The sequence below is a fragment of the Panthera leo genome, chromosome B2 (genome assembly GCF_018350215.1).
Source record: "Panthera leo isolate Ple1 chromosome B2, P.leo_Ple1_pat1.1, whole genome shotgun sequence".
NCBI lineage: Eukaryota > Metazoa > Chordata > Mammalia > Carnivora > Felidae > Panthera > Panthera leo.
Genome location: NC_056683.1, coordinates 37,004,878 through 37,028,742, shown reverse-complemented (window position 1 = coordinate 37,028,742; position 23,865 = coordinate 37,004,878). Strand labels below are relative to the sequence as shown.

At 38.9% G+C, this 23,865-nt stretch overlaps 1 protein-coding gene across 7 annotated transcripts in view; it reads right to left on the bottom strand.

Annotated features, from left to right (window-relative positions):
- The window catches only part of DNAH8 (dynein axonemal heavy chain 8), a 333,661-nt gene that overhangs the window by 184,694 nt on the left and 125,102 nt on the right, over positions 1–23,865 (bottom strand). For all 7 annotated transcript variants that reach the window (XM_042938633.1, XM_042938632.1, XM_042938634.1 and 4 more), the window contains 10 exons: positions 22,643–22,743; positions 19,056–19,193; positions 18,593–18,833; positions 12,886–13,085; positions 9,857–10,010; positions 7,161–7,324; positions 5,567–5,669; positions 4,462–4,566; positions 3,492–3,653; positions 391–615 (listed from right to left, as the gene is read on the bottom strand). In XM_042938633.1, coding sequence (XP_042794567.1) covers positions 391–615; positions 3,492–3,653; positions 4,462–4,566; positions 5,567–5,669; positions 7,161–7,324; positions 9,857–10,010; positions 12,886–13,085; positions 18,593–18,833; positions 19,056–19,193; positions 22,643–22,743 — 1,593 coding nt within the window. The remainder of the gene's footprint in view (positions 1–390; positions 616–3,491; positions 3,654–4,461; positions 4,567–5,566; positions 5,670–7,160; positions 7,325–9,856; positions 10,011–12,885; positions 13,086–18,592; positions 18,834–19,055; positions 19,194–22,642; positions 22,744–23,865) is intronic.

The following is a 23,865-nucleotide window of genomic DNA, read 5'->3' as shown; positions in this document are numbered from 1 at the left end:
TCAGACAAATATCCATGAAACTTTTCTGAAGCTTGATTCTCTTTGATCAAGACTTCTTTCTTAACGGAGCAAATGATTCATGACCAATCCTACCTAAATTGTATCATGCCCCTGGTTATTTGGTGTAACAGAACGAGTAGTTAGTTCACCTCACATCAGTTGGTTCCAGACTTTCACAATGCCAAATGTGAGTATACACATAAGGTTGTTTAAACCACAAATATACGTATTTGTAGACATGGTATATAGAAAGACAGTTGTGGAAAAGGACCAAGTAGATGGAAAGTTCACACAAGTTAGGGAATGTATATAATACTAATTGTTCATTATTTGGAGCACTGAACTATTAATTAGTACACTGAATCACTTTAAAAAACAAAGATACTTTACCAAGTCATCAAAAATATCTCTCTGGTGCACATGGATGGTTATCAGAGTTTCAAACTTCACTCTGTCAAACTTGCTTAGGTCATGTGTTGTCTGACTGATGAGAATATTCAGAATATCCAAAAATTTCTGATTGGTCACCTGCATGATTTTCCTGTCATCTTTTGCATTATGTAAAGCCTCTTCTGAATCATGTGTCCACAACATCTGAATTCCCAGAAGCCCCACCTATGCATCCAGAGGAAAAATAATAAGTAAATTTGCCAAATATTCAAAGCACATCTGCAATAAAATTTGGTGGTCGTCCATAGGAAGGCAAACGAAGTTTTACTCATTTTAAACTAAAAAGAGACATGCATTTCTCCACTCCCAAAAGGGGAAAAATAAACACTCCAAGTTCCAACTATTGATCTTTAATTATTTTAATGCTGAGAGATAAGTAATAATTAAAACAATGGCTACCATATATGAAGCTGTATATGTTTTATGAAGGATGCTTAGCAAATTTTTCTATAGAGGGCCCGAGACCACCCAATAGCTCCTATGATCATTTTTCTTTCTCAAGAAAAGCAAACAGAATTTCTAGACTTGTTGTTGTGTATTTTTCTTTAGCAGGGTTTCCCAAAGGTCTCTTTGCAATTTCTAGAAATGGTATGCTGACTCTCTCCTTTCCTGATCTATCTAATCTATTTAATCTTTCTTTCTTTCTTTCTTTTTTTCTTTCTTTCTTTCTTTCTTTCTTTCTTTCTTTCTTTCTTTTTCTTTCTCTTTCTTTCTTTCTTTCTTTCTTTCTTTCTTTCTTTCTTTTTATTTCCTGATCTATCATCTATAACTTTACCTAAATTGACTTCTTTCTATATATATTTATCTAAAGGAGAGAGAGAGAGAGAGAGAATGAGAAGGGGGGAAGTTTATTCTTTTTCTCCTGATGAGGGCATAAGAAAATTGTGACTATCACCTTGCCTACAATCTCCACCCCAGGAAAGGTGTAAAATCGTCAAAACAAACATGCCCTCCTTGCTGCAAAAGGTGTCCCTTTAGGAGCTTTTGTTCATCTGCACAGTCAAGCCACAGATCCGAGATCATTTGGACCAAAGGGAACCCCACATCTGGGGGAGGACTGGGAGCAGAGTGAGCGGCATGTGGACACTGTTGGGCATGGCATTCAGTGTGGGTAAGGCAGGAATAAAACCCTTTCCTTATCCCCGCCTCCTCAAGACTTCAAAATGCTTTCTGCCAAAAGCAGCGGCCAACCCTGCGGTCTGCAGGTAAAGATAAATGAAGGCCCCCCGGGTGAGGTGAGCAACCTGATGTAGAGGAAATACCCCATGTCAGGAAGTTCCCAGCAACAAGACAGTTCTGACTCTGGCAGCAGCAGAAGATGGCATGAGACAGGAAAGGCAAAAAACAAACAAACCAAAAACCCACAGTGTAAGGCTGTGTGATTTAAAGACACAGACCCGCAATCTCTGAGAAATCACTGCTTAGGGGTAGATTCTAAAAACTAATCTTTAAAATGACTATCCTGAGTCACCTAGAAAAGTTTAAATTACGGTTTGTACTCAGTTTAAGAAAGCAGAAGATTTCATGGTGAAAACTGGAGGATGTCTCATTAAAATAAAAACAAAACAAGAATGCTCATTCTCTTCAACGTCACTCGCTGCCTGTCAGAAGCACGTTAAAACTGCTAGAAGGGAATACACTAAAATATGAAGTCATCGTTTGCAGCTGGTAGAAACAAGCAATGTATATATTGAATAAATATTATGGGTAGAATATACACTGGATGAATATATATCTTCATTACTCTTGAAAGCATTTTTCCCAAATAACTGAAATTTGCCCATTACGTTGTTAAGATTTTAACCTAAAATTGTTTAAAATGTCACCTTTTAGAGCTAGTCAACTTTCCTGCTGTATCCTGTTCAACATCACTCCCACTCTGACCTTGCTTTCAGTTTTCCACATGGTGCTAGCTTCTCTGTCTAATCTAGACTGAGTCTCTCCTTCAGATTATACAAGCTTCCCTGGGAGAGAGAAAGCATGCTGATTTGGTCTAAGGGGCTATCTTTCTCACTTTATCAAATAGTATTTTATAAAGCTTCATCACAAAGCTAATAAAGCTGATAAGAATATAAAATTTGCCAAGGATACTGCACGATACAAAAATATTAAATACAATATCAACATATTCTCTCCAGTAAAGGTTGTTCTATAGCCATACTTGTGTCATTTGAATAAATAATTTCCTATCATTTCAGCCCTTTCCGCTGTGTGTGCATTAAGTCGGGACTTGGAGGTCGGCAGCGAGGAGCGGTTGGAGAAGAAGTATAGTTAGGGTCAAAACTGCGTGTATTTTCCTTGGATATCTCTTGCTTCCTATCCCACACTCTCTCTAACCCAGATCACAAAGCATCACTTTTCGTTTATTTTGGCTGAAATCTGAATGAAACTGTTGGCTCTTCCTTTTCTGTATTCAGTTTTAATAACACGTGGCACAGTAGGGTGCATTCCTAAAAGCCACTGGACATGAGAGCTGTTCAAGAGAACACCTGCTCAAACGCCAGCCTCTTGAAGGTCCGCTCCTGTTAGGAAGCTAGCTGCATGACAAGGCCTCCTTTAACAGATTATGACAATTTGTAATCACTGGAAGGGAGAAAAAAAAAAGGCAAGATGGATTTTGTTTCAGGACAAGATATGCTCGTTCTTATCTATATCCATATTTCTATCTATATCTGTATCTATATCTATCCATACATAGCTACATGGAAAATATGCCACCAAATCCATACACAGATGGGTATAGATAGGTGTCTTTTATGTACACATGTGTGTGTTTTGTATATGAGATGAAATTTTCCATTTGTGAGTTTAGTTTTAGTGTTATCCTTAGTGATCAAAGAACAGTGGCAAATCCTCTTCCAGCGAATGGGATGAGATGGCCTAGAATAATGTAGGTGGACAAGCAGGTGGTTGGCAGTGGGGGGTGGGAAGGCCTCCCCAGCTAGTTCAAAGCTACCAACAGCTGCTACACCATCAAGGCCAACTGCTTCCTGTGTATCTTTCCCCCTTATTTCCATTATTTAAACATTATATATTCTCACCTGTGCTGGAAAGTGATTGAGAAAAGGTAAGAGTTGAAACCCTGAATCGCTGATTTGGTAGAATGCAGACCTGATTATATTATGCAGTGACGACATCTGCATTTTTAACAAATCCATAAGCCAAATCTCTACAGGACCTTTGGCCATAACAGGATTATCCAACTAAAAAGACACATTACAGATATATTACAAATTGATAATAATTTCCTATTTTTACCAATGTCACACTTCACTTGATAAATCACAGTACCTCAACACAAAGCAAATAATTTTACACAAAATATTTAAGACATGAGAAAAACCAACTAATACTGTAGGTGGAAGAAAATGGTCTGGTCTAAAGTTTTCATTGTAGGGGTGCCTGGGTGGCTCAGTCAGTTGAGCATCAGATTCTTGATTTTGGCTCAGATCATGATCCCAGGGTTGTGGGATCGAGCCCCACATCAGGCTCCGTGCTGAGTGTGGAACCTGCTTAGGATTCTTTCTCTCTCCCTCTGCCCCTCTCCCCCACTCACGCTCTCTCTCTAAAATACAAAATTAGGGGTGCCTGGGTGGCTCAGTCGGTTGAGCGTCCAACTTCGGCTCAGGTCATGATCTCACAGCTTGTGAGTTCGAGCCCTGCGTCAGGCTCTGTGCTGACAGCACAGAGCCCTGGAGCCTGCTTCAGATTCTGTGCCTCCCTCTCTCTGCCCCAACCCACTTGCATTCTGTCTCTATCTCTCTCAAAAATAAATAAACATTAAAAAAAAGTGTTTTTTTAATATAAAATTAATAATTAATTAATGATAGAACAAGTCTCAGAGAAGTCAGTGACTTACCCAGACTTGTTTGCAACCAAGCCAGGGCAAGAGAACTAGAACCCAGGCCCACCCCTCCCCCACTCTCTGTTTTTCACAGGAGAATCGCAATCTCCTCGACCTACATTTTTAAAGAAATCCTAGTAAGAAAACTTTAACCCAAGTTAAATTACAATAATTTTTTCTCCTTCTCTTGATATGACGGCCAGGATACGATCGTAGTCTTTCGCATGAAACGTCACCTCGTTTATGTTGTCGGATACTGCAGGGAGATGTGGCTGTAAGAAGCACAAGACAGAGCCAGAACAACACACATGAGGCTAAACACAAAAGCCACTGAGTTGTTTTTAAAACCCTTAATATGTGTTTTCTTTGTAAGAGATTAAGAATTCATTTCATTGTGCCAACAAAGACAGAAACAAACACACACAACACGGCTTTGGCAGCTGATTGACTTTGAGACCCACTTTTAAAAATCCAGCCCTACAGCATGTTTCCTGCAAATGCCCTTGTTCCACTGGGTTGGTTGGACTAAGACTGTGACCTTCCTCCACATGGAGACTGAACCATGTGGTCCCCGCCTCCTTCCCTCCCACAGACAGCTCTGTCCTGCCTGTCTCTTGGCTCTCCCTCTGCCTTCCACAGCTTTTACTTCCCTCCTTCTCTTCTCATCCCCACAGCTCCCTAGAAACCACCAAGGAAGTCCCTCGTAGTGGCCTCCCAGATTGCCAAACTCGGCAAGGCTCTGGGATAGGGGTGTTTCAGTGCCTCCCATATCCGGTTTTTCATAGTTTCTCTCTGCCTCCTGGAAGTACTGCCCTTGGAAATGGCTAAAAGCACTTGAGAAGCACTTGGATATGGACAATTCCAAACCACAATCCCTACTTGATCTGAGAATATTTAGACTACAATACAGAAATGAATTACATTTAGTGAGCACATACTGTGTGTCAGCTACATTCCAGTGCGTGATCTCATGTAATCCTAATGACAATCCTATGAAGCGGAAACCATTAATATCCCTATTTTACAGATGAGGAAACTGAGGCACAGGAAAATTAAGAAGCTGGCTAAGGTCACTCAGCTGGTGAGTTGCATAATCAGTGACTCTTGCTTCAGGTCGATGAGTTCAGAACACACAGAAACTAGGACATTTTATACTTAACATAATCTTTAATACTCTCCTCCCTGTGCTATTAAATTTCTAACTTCATTTTTATTATTAATTATGTATGCTGTGTAAAAAAGCAATTTAGGTAACAGATATTAAGATTATACCTGTATGGTGTGGGAATCACTGGCTTGTCCCAGAATTTCCAGGAGAACTGGATCGGATACAAAGAAGAATCTTGGAAACAGTAATCTCTTCTTCTCCAAATACCTGTAAATAAAGTCATGTTACCAAACGGCTTTTCCTGAATTAATAATTTTTGGGTTTTTAGCCAAGACACAATCCCTAACATCTTCAGTAAGATAACAGCAAACATCTATAGTCATTTCCCATTTGCCTCTGAAATGTTTGGTTAGAACCAAAGTCCGTGGTCTGTCATGAGTGGCACTTGGAAAAGCAAGACAGGGATTCAGAGCAAGACCTATGGTCTTCTTCCTCAAGAGCCCTCCTGTGACCTTTCTAGGAGTATCGCAAACTTCATGGTTTAAACCCATGATGAACACATGATTATCTCCAAACCTGGGCACTGGAAGAGTTAAAGGGGGACCAACTAACCATGAAGTCAGGACAGGGGCATAAACTTGGAAAAACTAAGATATACTGAGAGGCTAAGAGAAAAATTACCAGGTGTACTCACAACTGCAAAGAAAAGATCTTTCCCCTCCCCCGCCGTTCCCGAAACCAGCCAGGGCGCGCCCTGGTCGTAGTCTGACATAAAGGCGGGAACCAATCAAGTTCTGCTGAGCGTTCAAATTTAAATGTCAACCTATAACAGCTCTGTAACCTCAAAAAAAATTCCTAACTTGTTTGTGCCTGTCTATAAAAGAAGCTGTAAGATCCTCGCTCGGGGCCTCTTAGCGTCACCAGCAACGAGTGCGCGGAGGACCGGGTTCGAACCTGCAATAAACGACCCTTGCCGCTTGGCTTTGACTCTGGACTCTGGTGGTTTGTTTTGGGGGGGGTCTCTCGAATCGGGGCATATCAATACTACAACTCTATTTCAAGCAGAAATTGAGAATGAACTGTCCTTTAAGGAAATTATCTGTAAATTTGTCTGGTTCTCTTCGTGCACATCTATATTCCATGACTGTAGTGGGTTGAATGGCAGATCCTCAGAAGACAGGCCCACATCCTATTCCCTGGAACCAGTGGATGTGGCCTCATTTGGAAAAAGGGTCTTTGTAGATGTATTGAAGTTAAGCATTTCAAGAAGAGAAAATCGTGTATTATCCACAGGAGTCCTAAATCCAATTACAAGAGTCCTCATAAGACACACACAGGAAAAAGAGGGGAAGGCTGAGAGGTTTGAGTCATGTGGCCGCAAGCCAAGGAACTCCTAGAGGCACCAGAAGCTCCAAGAGGCAAGGAAACATTCTCCCTCAGCACCTTCAGAAGGTGCTGGCTGACACTGATTTCAGATTTCTTGCCTCCCGAAATGTGAGAAAATAGGTGTGTGATGTTTTAACGCCCAGTTGGTGGGCATTTGTCACAGCAGCCCTATAAAACTAATCCAATGCCTTCACTCATGGACCCCCAAATTGATGGTGTCTTGTTTTGCAGAAAAATTAAGGCTATGTTAAATTCCTGCAGCCACTTCAGCCATCCCTACCAAGCCAGAAATGCCGTCAGTTTTATTTACTTGTTTGGGATAAAATGCCATCACATATAAAATGATAGGAGACTTAAAACTGTGGTTCTTACCCCGTGAGTGACTTCTGACATACTTCCAACTGTTCGTGCAAATGAGGTAAAAGTTGCCCCATGGTTTCATCTCCAACACAGCAACTGATCACATTGGGGTTCTCATGAGCTCGCTGCATTATCTTTATCCATGACTTGTCAATATTCTGAAAACGCTTGGCTTCCTAAAAACAGTCAGTGAAAATGAGCATTTGAATAAAAGCAAAGTCTTCGCTTTGGAATAGCCTCTAGTTCCTCAGACCCGCTTCTATTAGTCCTCAGTCTACATAATTTAAAGGAGCATTTTTTTTCACCTCAATTAATTCTGAAAAACAAAAACCCAGAGTCATAAAACTGCTTATTGAAATACTGCTTTGTCACAATGGGGCTTATCACTTATTTGTTTTCTTACATTTAATACATTTTCAAAATGCCACACGATTAATTTACAGAGCTATCGACTTAAAGCTCAAATCTAGTCTTCCAGCACCCCAGGTGCTTGGTTTGATGAGCAAACTGAAGAAGCATGACAATAACTTGATCTCAAGATCTTTTGAATAATTACAGCTCAAAAGGACCCAGGGGAGGGGGGGGGGGAGGGCAGAAAAAAAGAAAGTAAAAACCCAAAACAAAGCCTCATTTACATTTTTGCTAATGAAATTTTTCTATTTACTATGGATGATATTAAGCTTTGCATTCAATTGCAAAAACGCCTCTAGGAATGGCATAATCTTGCCTGTTTTAAAAACTTTTAAAGGTATCTTTTAAAACACTGCAACTTTCTGGTTAAGAAAGAAAAGAATTATGTTTAAAACAATGTTACAATGAGAAATGAGCTATTTTTGAAACCCTTTTAACCTTGATTTTTAATTTATATAGAGCCTATAGTTATGGAAATTTAAGAAGAGCAGGCTTAATTTTATAAGAGGGATTCTACCTTCATAGAATAAATCTATTAATAAGTTTACTTATTTCAAAGGCCGCAGAGTAAAGCTGTTTTAAATATTTTGTTAAGGGCTCAGAAAGCTAAATTTCCTTGCCCCGTGGTATGTGTCTGATCTACTATTAGTCGACTTAATGATAGTTAATTTTTGTTTATGCAATACAGATTAATTTTAATTCTACTCTCAGACGAATACTATAAAGTCACCTCTTGGAGGAGATGAACTACTATAATCCAACAGTACCATATTTGAGGGGTGCCTGGGTGGCTAAGTCGGTTAAACTCTTGGTTTCAGCTCAGGTGATGATCTCACAGTTTGTGGGTTTGAGCCCTACATCAGGCTCGGTGCTGACAGCATGGAGTCTGCTTGGGATTCTGTCTCCCTCTTTCTCTCTTCCTCTCCTGCTCTCTCTCCCTCTCTCTCTTTCTCTCAAAAATAAATAAATAAACATTAAAAAAAAAATTAAATGTAGTAGTACCATATTGAAAGTACCTGATATCCTCAGATAACCTGGGGATTTGAAAATATGTGATTTTCTTTTTTTCTTTTAATGTAAATAAAAAATCAGCACATTTTGAAAACTTATTTTGTAAAGGGGCCAGACAGTAAATATTTTACTTTGCAGGCCATATAGTCTCTGTTACAACTACTGAACTCTCCTGTTGCAATGCTAGAGCAGCCACAGACAGAACATAAATGAATAGATATGGCTGTGTTCCAATGAAACTTATTTCTACAAACAGGTGAGTGGACCACAGATTGCCAACCCCGGTTTAAATAAGGTTTTAATAAGGTGGCACCTAGGTGGATCAATCGGTTAAGTGGCCGACTTCGGCTCAGGTCCTGATCTCACAGTTAATGAGTTTGAGCCCTGTGTCGGGCTCTGGGCTGACAGCTGGGAGCCTGGAGCCTGTTTTCAATTCTGTGTCTCCCTCTCTCTCTGCCCCTCCCCCACTCCCTTCTTTCTCTCTCTCTCAAAACTAAATAAACGTTAAAAAATTGATAAATAAATGAATAAATAAATCAAGACAGGACCATATGGCTTTATAAAGACTTCTCCAGAGACATACACACAACACAAATCATTCTATCAGTAGTTACAAAAACCATATATATATATTTTTTTAATATATGAAATTTATTGTCAAACTGGGTTCCATACAACACCCAGTGCTCATCCCAAAAGGTGCCCTCCTCAATACCCATCACCCACCCTCCCCTCCCTCCCACCCCCCCATCAACCCTCAGTTTGTTCTCAGTTTTTAAGAGTCTCTTACACTTTGGCTCTCTTCCACTCTAACCTCTTTTTTTTTTTTTTTTTTTCCCTTCCCCTCCTCCATGGGTTCCTGTTAAGTTTCTCAGGATCCACATAAGAGTGAACACATATGGTATCTGTCTTTCTCTGTATGGTTATTTCACTTAGCATAACACTCTCCAGTTCCATCCACGTTGCTACAAAGGGACATATTTCATTCTTTCTCATTGCCACGTAGTACTCCATTGTGTATATAAACCACAATTTCTTTAACCATTCATCAGTTGATGGACATTTAGGCTCTTTCCATAATTTGGCTATTGTTGAGAGTGCTGCTATAAACATTGGGGTACAAGTGCCCCTATGCATCAGTACTCCTGTATCCCTTGGTAAATTCCTAGCAGTGCTACTGCGGGGTCATAGGGTAGGTCTATTTTTAATTTTTTGAGGAACCTCCACACTGTTTTCCAGAGCGGCTGCACCAGTTTGCATTCCCACCATACAAAAACCATATTTACCTGAGGTAGCTGTTTGGCAATATCTCCACCCACAAAGACAGCTTCAAGATAAACCCAAAGGTTCTGGACTACTAGCCACTCTTCAATTATATCTGAGGAAGTGGACAATTTATACACCCAATTCTGGATGGTTTTTTTAAATGGAGCATTATATCTAAAAAGTGAAAATGGAAAAAACACTATATTTTAAGGATATATGATTCAGAAAATAACATGGCCTAACAAAGTTACAGGAGAAACATTCCTTTGGAAATGAACATTTTTTTTCCTTAAAAGGCAGTTCCTAATAATTTTCACACAGCTAATGAGATACTTGCTTTTCTAGGAGTAAAACTCATATAATTATAGTGATTTTACCTGTTTCCACATATTAGTCATAGACTAGGAAAATGGACTGAGTTTTGTGACAGAGGTCCAGCAAAGGAACTGTGCTTGTTGTTTCTGGGAGTAAAGGGAAGGCAAGGAATAAGGTGTTTTTACAAGACTTTGGTGAACCAAATCGAAGTAAGCATGGTCTGCGAGAATAACACTTAGGGCACTGTTACTGGTCCATGAAACTAGTACCACAAGGCCAATGTCAAGATTGAGGGTTGATGTCCATTTACAGGTGCTGCTTTTCTCATCCAAAGACTGCTGGTTTCACCAGGCACTGGGCCTAGATTGTATGGTATTAGAGATCTAGAATAGCTGCCCCCAAATAGCATGCTTCCTGCTTTCTCAACATCAGGGCTAGAAAAGGATTCATGAGAATTCAAGGTGTCCAGAAAGCTAGGCACAACCAAAAAAGACAAGAAACACAATGGATGTCATGCAAGAAGTGATGGGAAGATACTGGGTAAGGACCCAACTGCCTACAGTTGGATTAAGAAGCCAATTTTAGTTTGTGGCAATGACAAGTGGTTTCGATATGGTATAGTGGCATTTTCTGGTGATTGTCAATACAAGGTTCTTAAAACTTGTCTTGATCCAGGACAGGTTGCTCACATACAGAAGGGGGTTCTTCTGGGTCTGAAGCGGGTCTTCTGGGTCTGAATGGGGTCTGATGGGTGAGTGCAACCCATAACTTCTCTAGAAGTCTATGTTATACATGGAGGTATAAAGTGAGTTGCACAAAAATTGCCCCAAGGAGATAGGTGAGCTATTCAGATAGTAACAGGCATTTTTATCAACACCCATTTACTGTCCGTCTGACCATTGTTCTGGAGCTGAAAGGCAGTCAATATGCTAAAAGCAATCTTCAAAATTAAAACATGCAGACCAAGATGGTATGGATGGGAACCTCAAGGGGTTGAAGCAACTAGATATTTGAGGCCCAAAATAGTCCTGCACAGAGGAAAAAAAAAAGAGTCATATTTGATGGTTATATTTCATGTAACTTCCAACATGAAAATGGGAGACTTGAAATAAAATCTAGCATAACCAGTTTCGGTCCTATGGCCAGGCCCTTGCATTGCACAACTCTGCATGGTGGAACCTGTCAAGACCGATAGGGAGTGCCATAGACCAATCAGGAATCCAGTAGGAAAGTGTCACAATCCAGGCAATATCTGGAGTTAAGTCTCACCCATGGAATATACAATTTCTTTCTGAGGTCACTTCCAGGTCACCCTAGAGACCCAGCAGCCACTGCTTCAACATTGATTTTATTAGTGCTATAAATATTATACTGATCAGGCTAAATGCAAGTTAAGTATGAAATTAAGAAAGGCCTCAAATCCTGAATTCTTTGGCCACAGAACTATTCACATGACTCCACAGCCTTTTTTCAAGAAGTCATCATTTAGTGGGGGCGCCTGGGTGGCTCAGTCAGTTAAGCGTCCAACTTTGGCTCAGGTCATGATCTCACGGTTTGTGAGTTCAAGCCCCACATCAGGCTCTCTGCTGTCACTGCAGAGCCTACTTGGGATCCTCTGTCATCTTCCCTCTCTGCCCTCCTCTCTCCTGCCCCCCAAAAATAAATAGCACATTTAAAAAATAACTAAGAAAGAAGTCATTTAGGAAATTAGGATGGTAAAATTAGCAGTGATCCATGTGGACATAGTATCCCATGAGGTCCAGAAACCACTGAATATCCCATGGTCACCTGTGCCAGGATTATTCATATTCCCTGACAGCAGAAGACATAAGTAGGATCTTAACCATAGCAAGTCAACACGAAACTCCTAGAACTAGGAGCTTTGAAATTAAGTACGTTATCCAAATACAAGACAGACTTTGGGGCCAGAAGTCATACAGGATGTCATTCATTAACCAGTGATCTCAACCTGGACAAGGGGTGTTGGAATTCCCATGTACCCTAGACACTGACCTCTGCTAATGACAAAGTTGTGGCATATTTCTTAGAAGTATTATGGCGAAGAACAGTTGAGAATTACTGCATAGTCAGCTAGGGGATTAAAGGTTGCTAATGCCCAGATTAAGACCTGACAGTATACTTAGTCTGACTGATTCCCATTTTCTAAAGCTGCACTTAAGGTCATAGTCACCTTCCAGCTGGTACAGTAGTGCAAAGATGGACAGGTTGTTTCATTTAGGGCACAGTAAACCCAGCACATAAAGAGACACTTTTCAGGATAAAAGATGCATAAAGTGTTTAAGTAACAAGCCCCTAGTGATAACAGTTCTTTAATGTGTTGCCAGGATACTTCTCCTGGGCCACTGGATGAACACTTGAGCAGGGCTAGCCAAGGAGGCCAAAGATGACAGATTGGAGGAATGAAAGAGAAAGAAAATAAAATAGATCATCATGGTGGGGAGCCAAAATGTTCAGGAGATAAGCTGCCTATTTGGGGGAAAGTAATTATGATGGGGCCCACCAGGAAAATAGGAAGGAGAGATGAGTACCATAAAGAAGAGACAGAGGCCATGATTGTTAGGGAAAATAGGTAGCTTGTGTGAGAACAGACAACAGTGAGCATTTTAGGTCAGAATCTTATATTATGCCACAGCTGTAAAACTGGGCTTTCACCTAGTATTATATAATTCCAAAAACCAAATTAAAACCTTCCCCCACCAAACTATAAAATTACCTGTTGCTTAGTAAGGAACCTAAGACCATTAAACTATCCTCCATCAAGGTGATAATTTCTCCTGATTCAGTTCCTTTGAGAAGGAGCTCTCCCTTTCCCTTAAATGCGGCAAAACTCAGGTTCTGGTTGGTCCAGTTTTCAATCACCTGAGTCAGCTTGGCTTCAATATCCTTTTCCTTAATGGCAGATATGCAAATGTCCTTCAGAGGGAGATCAAAGAATATGTCATGACATTTTCAATTATAAATTAAGTGCCTTGTAAAATAATGAATTTTTGAGTTTGGACCTAGAAGTCATAGTCATTTTGTGGCCAAAAAACCAAGACTCAAGGTGCACCTGGGTGGCTCAGTCAGTTAATTATCTGACTTTTGATTTCGGCTCAGGTCATGATCTCACAGTCATGAGACTGAGCCCCGTGTTGGGCTCCACACTGGATGTGGAGCTTGCTTAAGATTTTCCTTCCCCCTCTCTCTGCCCCTCCCTCATGCTTGCTCTCACTCTCACTCTCTCTGTCAAAAGAAGAGGAAGAGGAAGACAGAGGAGGAGGAGGAGGAAAAGAAGGAGAAGAAGGAGAAGGAGGAGAAGGAGGAGAAGGAGAAGGAGAAGGAGAAGGAGAAGGAGAAGGAGAAGAAGAAGAAGAAGAAGAAGAAGAAGAAGAAAAAGAAAAAGAAAAAAAAAGCTCTCTCTGTGCTGAGAGCTCAAAGCCTGGACCCTGCTTCAAATTCTGTGTCTCCCTCTCTCTCTGCCCCTCCCCAACTCGCACTCTGTCTCTGTCTCTCAAAAATAAATAACCATTAAAAAAAAATTCTTTTTTAAAAGAAAAAAAGAAACCCAAGGTCTCAAGATCATCGTATTACAAGTTCAAATAATAACTCTCTTGACTGTCTGACCACTAATTATTTTATTGTACCACCTACATGCAATAGCAGAACTTAAATCGTCATGTTTCTTGATTATATTTTTCATTGGAGTTTTCTGGCCAAAACAGAGATAACCCCAGCTGCTCTATCTCAGCAACTTGCCATGAGAAACAATTGAGAATGTATGTGGGAGTCCTTTGACCTCTTTGAAGTAACATATAATCAGTCATTGCCAGATTCCTGCTTCTTCTGGCCTTGATACGAATATTTCATTTGCTTAAAAGTTATTCTATTTTTTTTTCTTACAAGTTTTCCTGTTTTTCTGAGAACGCTCGATATGAAAGTCTCACAGGGAAAGTAAAAGTAAGGTATTTTCCCCACCATGCCTCTATTTATTTTCATACTTAGAATCACAGAATCTCACAGATGGGAAGGAACTGAAAGGTGCAAAGTATTTCCACAAATAATTATAATCCAAATGGGTGTGTAATAAATGTCTTAAGCGTGGTAAGACTTGTGAGTTCTGAAGAGGGAGAAAGGATTTCTGCCTGCAGTCAGGAGGGAAGTCTTCATGGAGGAGGGAGCATCTGAGACCGAGTGAGATTCCAATGGGTGGTGGGAGGAGATGTTCTACAGCAAGGGAAAAGAGTTCCTTTGGAGGCAGTGAGTCCATTGACAGAAGGAATCCAGCTTGGTTAATAGCAGGACATGCAGAGCAGAGCAAACAGGATGTACCAGGGTATACCGCACTAAGAATCCATTTTGGGGTGCAAATAGTAACTGAGGCCTAGAATTCCTTGGAAGTATAAAATGATGTTTTCAAAGCACAGCTTATAAATGGCTATATTCTTAAGTGTAAAAACCTACCTCTAAGAATGAGATGGTCATTTTGTTTCCTTCAGTAGTATTTGAATGACATTGATAAACAGGACATAATGTTTTGAAAACAACTGCTGGTGTACATATGTAGTTCGGGGAAAAAGGAGGGGCAGGAGACTCAAAACCATATATATGAGAGATTTCTGGTTACATGGTACAGTTCCCTGCCTCCAAAAATACAGAATAGTGGATAAAATGCAAAAAAGAGAAAGTAAAAACATAGCCAGGCTTAAAAGCCAAACAAACATCTCCATGAACCAGAAGTGAAAAAGATATGCAAACCAGTGGGTGGACATGAAGCCCAGGCCTGAGGGCTGTGGTGAGTTGTGGAGAGGGGCAGGGGAAGCAGTTATAAAGGGTTTGCATAGACATATCTGGCCACACCCCAGGGCCCAGCGCAGAGACAACCCACTGAAAACTGCCCAGCCTTTCTGTAAAGAAGGCCTCTTTGCTTATCTTAGAGCTTCTGTCTGAGGGTCAGGCATCTAATGTAACACAGGACTAGGGGATCTCTCCAAAGACAGAGGCTAGTGGGCACCACCGTTGCACTGTCCTCTGCCTCACCCCAGGTCACTGCTATCTCCTGGAAAGGAGCTTATGCACATGTCTGGTGTCCTGAGTTTTGTTTTGTTTTGTTTTTTTGTTTGTTTTTGCAGCTGCCACCCAGGAGATACCTCTTGAGCACCTGATTCTGGTGGCAAATGAGGTTTATGTTGGAGGTGCCACAGGACCATAACAAACCAGGAAAACGTTCTTAACCAGCTACCTACCCCCAGTGCAGAGACAGCAGACTGGAATGCTCAGTCGTACTATGGGAGAGGCCTATCAGTGTAACTTCACAGCCGCGGCCTGAGGAGTAGGCTTCTAATTAAACATACATCCGAGGGCCGACTCTAATCCTCTCCAGAGACTTTGTAGGGTGGGTTGTCTCTTCAACTTCCTTATGCCATGCTCCCAAATGCTGGCATCTCCAAGAAAGGAACTTGTGTGAACAACTGTTGCTGTCACTCAAAAGGCACATCCCTTGATGGCCTGAGTCTGGTGAGTAGAGGGGCTTGGGTTCATGGGTTCAACAGGATGGCAGCAAACAAAGAAAGTTCTTAACTGGCTATCATCCCAGAGTTCAGTGCACATAGAACAGACAGAAATGTCCATTTCCTAGTGTTCCCCTAAAAGAGGTATATTTGCATACTTTAAAAGTGGCTGCCTGAGAATTTGGCTTCCAATCAGCCTAAATCCACTTTGGAGCCTGACAGGTCTTGTGACACCTCCAGTTACTGGGAGAAACTAAGGATGAAGTAGAGTACTGGAAGAAACACAAAGTTCTGAGAGCCAAGCAAGAGCTAAGGTGGGCTTGAATGATAAGGCTCATTTCCTACATGAGGCTTCTCCTTCCAGACTGAGAGAGGTGGCTGTTTTATATAATGCATAAAAACCAACACAGAGAGGAAAGTAAAGAAACAGAGGAATATGGCCCAAATGAAACAAGATAAAACCTCAGAAAAGACTTCAATGAGACAGATGGGTGATTTACCAAATAGCTCAAAATAATGGTCATAATAATACTTAACAAGTTCAGGAGAAACATGCATGAACAAAGTGAGAATTTCAACAAAGAGAAAGAAAATATTTTAAAAGTACCAAACAGAAGTCATGGAGCTGAAGAATACAATCACAGAACAGAAAAATACAATAAAGGAATTCAATAGCAAACTAGATGAAGCACAAGAAAGGATCATGAACTCAAACACAGGGCAGTAGAACTTACCCAACTAGAGCAAAAAGAACAAAGAATGAAAAATAGTGAAGATAATTTAAGGGACTTAAATTTAAGATAGATCACATGGGCCAACATTCATGTTATACAAGTCCCAGAAGGAAAAGAGGGCAGAAAATTTATTTGAGGAAATAACGGCTGAAAACTCCCCTAAGATGGGGAAGGAAACAGACATCCACATCTAGGAAGTCCAGGGAGTTTCAAAACAGATGAACCAAGAGATCCACACCAAGACACATTAAAATTGAAGTGTCAAAAGTTGAAAACAAAGAGAACATCTTACAAGTAGCAAGAGAAAAACTTGTTACATACAAGGGAACTCTCACAAGACTAATAGCAGATTTTTCAGCAGAAATTGTGCAGACCAGAAGGGAGGAACACAATATATTCAAAGTGCTGAAAGAAAAAAAAAGACCAAAACAAAAAAAAAAACCCGCTATCAAGAATACCCTACCTGGCAAATTTGTCCTTCAGAATCAAAAGAAAGATAAAGTTTTCCAGACAGGCCAAAGCTAAAGGAGTGCATCACCACTAGACAAATCTTACAAGAAATGTTGACAACAAAGCCAAGGAAACACAGGGAAAAATACACAAATGGGACAACACCAAACTGAAACGTTTCTGCATGGCTAAGAAAACCATCAACAAAATGAAAAGGCAAACTACAAATGAAATAAAATATTTGCAAATCATAAACCTGATAAGGAGTTAATATCTAAAATATACAAAGAACTCACACGACTCAATAGGAAAAAAACCCCAACCAACCCAATTCATAAATGGGAGAGGATCAGAATAGACATTTTTCCACAGAAGACATGCAAATGGCTAACAGGTACAGGAAAATGTGCTCAACATCACTAATCCTCAGTGATTAGCAAATCAAAACCACAGTGAGATACCACCTCATACCTGTCAGAGTGGCTATCTTGACAAAGACAAGAAATAACAAGTATCAGTGAGTATGAGAAGAAAAGAGAAACCTGCACACTACACTGTTGGTGGGAATGTAAATTGGTTCAGCTGCTATAGAAAACAGTATGGAGGTTCTGAAAAAAAAAAATTAAAAATAAAGCTACATATGATCCAGCAATACTACTTCTGGGTATTTATTCAAAGAAAATGAAAACACTAATTCAAAAAGAAAGAAACCAGAACATAGATACTGAGAACAGACTAGTGTTGCCAGCCGGGTGTGTGTGTTGGGGCAGGGTAGAGGGTTAGGGGGGTGGCGGTGCAAATGAAATGGGTGAGGGTGATTAAAGGTACAAACTTCTAGTTATAACACAAATAAGTCCTGGGGATCTAATGTATAGCATGATGACTATAGTTCACAATATTGTATTGTGTATTTGGGAGTTGTTAAGAGAAAAGTTCTCAACACAAGAAAAAAATCTTAACTATGTGTGGTGATGGATGTTAACTACATATATTGCAGTGATCACGTTGTGATATACACATGTATAGAGTCATTATGTTACAAACATAAACTAATAAGTTTATATCTCAGCAATAAAAATCATATAATTATAGAAATTATAACTCAATAATAAAAAAGAAATACCATACAAACACTAAGCACACACAAAAGAACCAATTTAAAATCTTGGAAAGGAAAAATAATATGTAGTAGATTAATAAGGAAAAGTATAGAATTAGAAATCTGGAAAATGTTCTAAGGAATTCATCAGGAATGTAATATAGAAATAAACAGACTTTTTGCTTTTAAATGAGAGTGTAGTTAAGGGACAAGGAAGATAGATTTAGGACCTCCCAAATGAACATATTTCAAATAATCATCTTATCTCCTTGAGTTACTGTATTATTTTGCAAAATCAAAGGATGTTCAGGGTCATTCCAAATTTTGAGGGTACATTATATAAGGCAATTAGTACACTCTTACATAAAATGTCTGTACAATTTTCAGAAAAGAAAAAGATTTTTAAAAATTTTTTTTCTAATGTTTATTTCTGAGAGAGAGAGAGAGCACAAGTGGGGTGGGGCAGAGAGAGGGAGACACAGAATCCGAAGCAGCTGTCAGCACAGAGCCCAACACGGGGCTTGAACTCATGAACTGCAAAATCATGACCTGAGCCAAAGCTGGATGCCCAATCGACTGAGCCACCCAGGTGCCCCAGAAAAGAAAAAGATGTTCTTTAATGAACCAGTGGTAAGATATAAGCTTTTGTACCTCAATGTCATCCTTATTTTTAAGTAGTGGTGCTTCCATAATATTTCTAAGACAAAACGAATCAGATTCCACATCAAACGGGGTTCCAGTTAACTCAGAGATTCGATCCCAGTGTCTCTGTTTCATTGCCTTATTGGTCATCATTTCCAGTAGAGGACATGACTCACTGAAATCATCAATTCTTTTTTTCAGATCCAAAAAAGCTTGCCAATCTTTAAGCCCTTTTGGGAGTTTACGACACCTTTCAGGGAAAAAAATTGTATCACTACACATTTCTTTGTGTACACACACACACACACACACACACATATATAACAACTTTGCCATATATATATATATATATATATATATATATATATATATATGGCAATATATCAGAGGATAGATTCATTTGTTAAATACCTACAAGATCCTATGAAGATAGCCACTAGAAAAAGGTAAGTGTAATTCAATTAAAACTTACCTGTTTTGAAATTCCTGCAGTTCTGCATTAATTTTTTCAATGTCTACATCTCCCCAAAGTATTTCATAATAACCACTAATATTGCTCATTACAGTATCATAGAGTCCATACAGCTTCTGCAGCAAGTTGAGTTCCTTTCTGGGAAACCAAATATTTAAGTCATTGCATAATGTATATTTTAAAAATAAATGTCATTATTGGATAGATAGAATTCATCCAATCAAATATTTCATACATCACATGTGTACTTTATAGACACCAATATGCAAAAAGCCCTGTTAGTTTCCAAACAAAGATTTTATTAAAGCTCCATCAATCGGGTCGAGTGTACAGCTCTCAAATATTCCAAGTCATACTATGACTTGACACTAACAAATGGCTTGATTATTATTACCATTCCAGTCACTGCAAACAGTGTGACCAGCACTTGGTAAGATCAAAGCTAAGGCTAAGATTTTAATTTTTTTTCTTTCAAATGCAAGTTGTTTTTTTTATGAGAACATCTATCTTTAGGAAGTGACTTAAACATCACTTTCCTACCAAAAGCTTTCCCTCATGTACCCAAATGGAGTTATATACATAGCAAGAATAATAGGAGGGATTATAGATTCCTAGAAAAAGTCCTTTTATCGTGTAATACACCAAAAATTGAGTTTGTTGATGCTCCCAAGAATTCCTCAACGCTTAGCAGACCATGAGGGTCCCCTAGACCCAATTTCAGTTTTTGAGTTTATTTCTTGAGCAGTTCTAACTATTTGTAAGGATTGATGTTCACAACTTTTATTATTTATTATAAATAATGCAAAGGCCAAAGTTAAAATTTGCTTATGTTTTTAATAAAGTAAAACTCATTCTATCTTGCAATTATCAAATGGGCACACTGGGCCCTTTAAAAAACACTCTGTTTTTCCAATTCTTGCTTCATTTTGCTGATTCTTAGGAATGATCCCATTGTTAATCATGGAGGATTTCCAACTATGCTAAAAATGACTAAAATAATACAAAAAGAACAACAAGATCTCCAATAAAAAAGGGACAACAATTTTTCTTCAGGTTTCTTATTGTGTTGCCCAAAGCATTGCATCGTCTTTTAAGAAAGTATCAAGAGGAGGGCACCTGTTGGGATGAGCACTGGGTGTTGTATGGAAACCAATTTGACAATAAATTTCATATTAAAAATAAATAAACAAATAAAAGTAAAATGATCATTGTATTGAAAAAAAAAAAAAGAAAGAAAGTATCAAGAAAGAACTCTGGAGAGACACCATTTTTGTTTTGCTTTTGTTGTTGTTTAGCTCTCACTTAATACAGTTAAGGAATTGGTCATTTTTTATGTAAAACAGCAAAGAGAAGACAACTGACAAAAGAGTGTGTTTCCCAAGTATTGAACAGGAAAGAGACACAGGGCAACACACTAGACTCTAACTGTGATAGTCCAACTGGCTATGTAAGTGAGATCTCAGACTGTGGGTCTTTAGATGATAATTACCTGGATGAATTTTACCCAAATCAGTAATTTATGAGTGGACAATATGTCTATGTAGAGGCAAGGGCTTCATCCTGCAAATTTTTACAAGAACCTAAACCATCCCATTTCGTGAAAAGGATAAATGACTGTTCTTCCATTATCTGTGATGTTTGTGTAACTTTTATTTGGGACATCCCCTAAGTAGACAGATGCTGAAGGCAGATTTGTACTCAAAGAAAGATGATGCAGAAATGAAAAAGTTCATCGACTTGATCCTTCAAATGTGAAAGTAAAGATTTTTTGCATTCATAATGCAAGAAAGATGGTGATCCTCTCTTCAACAAAATTATGGGTGTCTGAGTTTTCAACAGTTCTGGGGTTTAGCAATGCAAGTCCAAAAAAAGTCAGAAGTAATAGTAAGCTAGAAGCTGTTGGAGATGGATTTGAAATCGGAAATCAGTGCCTACAGAATGGGTATGGTCCAGGTTTGTGCATGACAGCTGATGAGAAGTTGGTGGTGTCACCAGCAAGAATCCAAGAACTGACCTTTACTGTCCCACTGCTTGTACTCACTAATCTTTGCCTTAAATTTTTCCTTAAGCTTTTCTTTCTGTCTTACCTCTTAACTTAGGCAAAGGAAACCCAAAACCACTACTCAGGTGGTATCCACTGCCCTCACAAGACCTCCCACTCGCCCAGATCCTTGGAGCTAAACTCATATGGACCCATGGAGTGACCTCTGGAATGACTTACAATCACCTTCACCGCATTATAATACTAAAATCTCCGCTGATGGAGAAGCACATGCTTCATTTACATAACATACAATGTGCGTATTGGCATGTTTCCTTAAGGCACATGCGCAATCTCATGCCTGCCTTTACAAACAATGACAGAGCTTTCCTATTGATATATTCATTCTAACCCTAAATAAAAAGAACCCATTCACCCTCTCTTAGGGAATCATGGCTTTGGAAGCTATTCCCCATGATCTCTTTATTTGCTGCAAATAAAGTTTTCTTTGTGTGACAACTCAAACGTGCAGTTTCTGACTCACCAAGGAGCAAACTCACATTGGTTCTGTTATAGTTGGATTCCGAAGTCAGTTTCCACTTTGTGTAAATATCTTCAAACCAGGGTATTATGGAGTAAAAGTTTGGGTTTTCACTGCTTAAATTCTCACTACATTTTCTAATAAAAGTGCTTTTCACCATTACCTTATTTGTACGTTTGCAAATTACTCATAAATCACTTAAATATAAAAAAATAAATAGTAAATGAGGATGGTTATTTTTCCTGGAATACTGAGGGCTAAAAGAAAACACTGAGTCTCACACTGAGCATGCAAAGAATTAACTAAAGAATTTATGAAAATGCAGGACCCAATCCCTGAGATTCTGATTTAGTAAGTCAGGGCAAAGAACAGACATCTGCAATTCTAACACAACTGGTCATCCAGTTAAACTTGGTGAATGACTGCTTGGAAAAAAAATACAAGCCATCTACCCTAAGGTAGTTGGAAGCATTAATTTATGGTCAGAAAATTTCTTATCTATTTTGCAAAGACATGTTAGAACTTTGATGAAATCAACATAAAGTTCTTTACTGAAAACATGATCCTAATAAGCTAAAGCCACTGTTCTAATTTTGAGTTTGAGGAAAGTTACACAAAATTCCATTAAGATATACTTGCTTAATTCCTAGATCTACTTACTATTTAAAATCAGTTAAGCTCCTTGGCCTTCAATCCTGATGAATTCTATGTTTACTCAAAAGCAAAGAGCACTTAGCATAAACGCAATAAGAAGGGTTGGAAAGCCAAGGATGGCTATTCTTCTAAATTAAAAAACAAAATCCAAAATTGCAGTGCTTCTATAGGCTAAATATAGACCACAAATACCACAACTTTGGCAACCTATTTTCAACTCCTCAAGGACATTTCTGTTGTATATGGTGACCATGTATCTAGTGGGTCAGGAATAGCCAGGAATAAGGGGGATATTTAGGAGTGTTCTAGGGAAGGCTGTCTGCATGATAAAGGATTTAATGATGGCATGATTCTTCTAATGGACAGAATTTAATTATTTGCATGTAACACTTGTACAGTTTCTAAACCTACCTAGTTTTGTGTAAAACCTCATAATCAGTCACAGGCAATCCAAAAAGTTGTTCACCAGATGAATATGTAACAAACTTCCTCCACAGATCATCAAAATTGGCCTATAAGAAGATTTTTAAGTTGTAGCAAAATATAATTAATTCAGGCCCCATTAAGGTAGAATTTATTATACCTGGAATAAAAGCTACATTGAGGTTTGTTTAATAATATCTATGAAACAAGGATCTGTGAAGAAATTTATACTTCTGATACCAAGCTCTCAGAAGAAAAGTTGACCACTTAATAAAATTAACTTTTAAGCATTTTAAAAGTATCCATTTTACATGAATTTTTTTTCTTTAATAAATTAAGTGGTCCCTAGAAGACCTGGTTCTCAAGTTCCCATAAATATGTCTGAAAGTACTAAAACAGTATTTTAAATAACCTATAATTCAGGCTTTTTCACTAATTTAGACTTGTCATCTCTTCTACATGGTCCAAATGAGTGAGTATAATCCTTTCAACCCTGTTTTCTCTCCAAGCAATAGTGTATAAAATGAAGGATTCCATTTTAATACCATTTGAAAGAATTCCAGAAATCTGAATCACCGAAGTTAATGCACATGCCCTTTGAACCAAAAGTGGAATCTCCTATACTTACAATGCTAAGTATTAATAGTGTTTAAAGCACCAAACCAAATAGAAATAACCCACCTGTGATGAGATATGTGTGTTCCACATAAAGGGTATAACATATCAATAGGGATCCCAAATTTCCAGCCCTGGAGAATGTCTGGCATCAGACCTCACAATACCCAGAGAGTGAATCAGATCTGACAGCTATGTTAGCTTCTTTTATTTCTTTTTTTTCCTTCAATTTTTTATTTAAATTCTAGTTAGTTAACATATAGTGTAGTATTGGTTTCAGGAGTAGAATTTAGTGATTCATCACTTACATATAACAGTGCTCATCACAAGTGCCTTCCTTAATACCCATCACCCATTTAGCCCATCCCCCATGCACCTCCTTCCATCAATCCTCAGTTTGTTGTAAAGAATCTCTTATGGCTTGCTTCCCCTTCTCTCTGTCTCTCTGTCTCTCTGTCTCTCTCTCTTTCCCTTCCCATATGTTCATTTGTTTTGTTTCTTAAATTCCACAACATACTTTAAAGGAGCCAAATCAGGAAGGGGTGAAGACCTTGAAGGAACTCCAGTGAACTCTTAGTTCCTAGAAAGGGCCATAT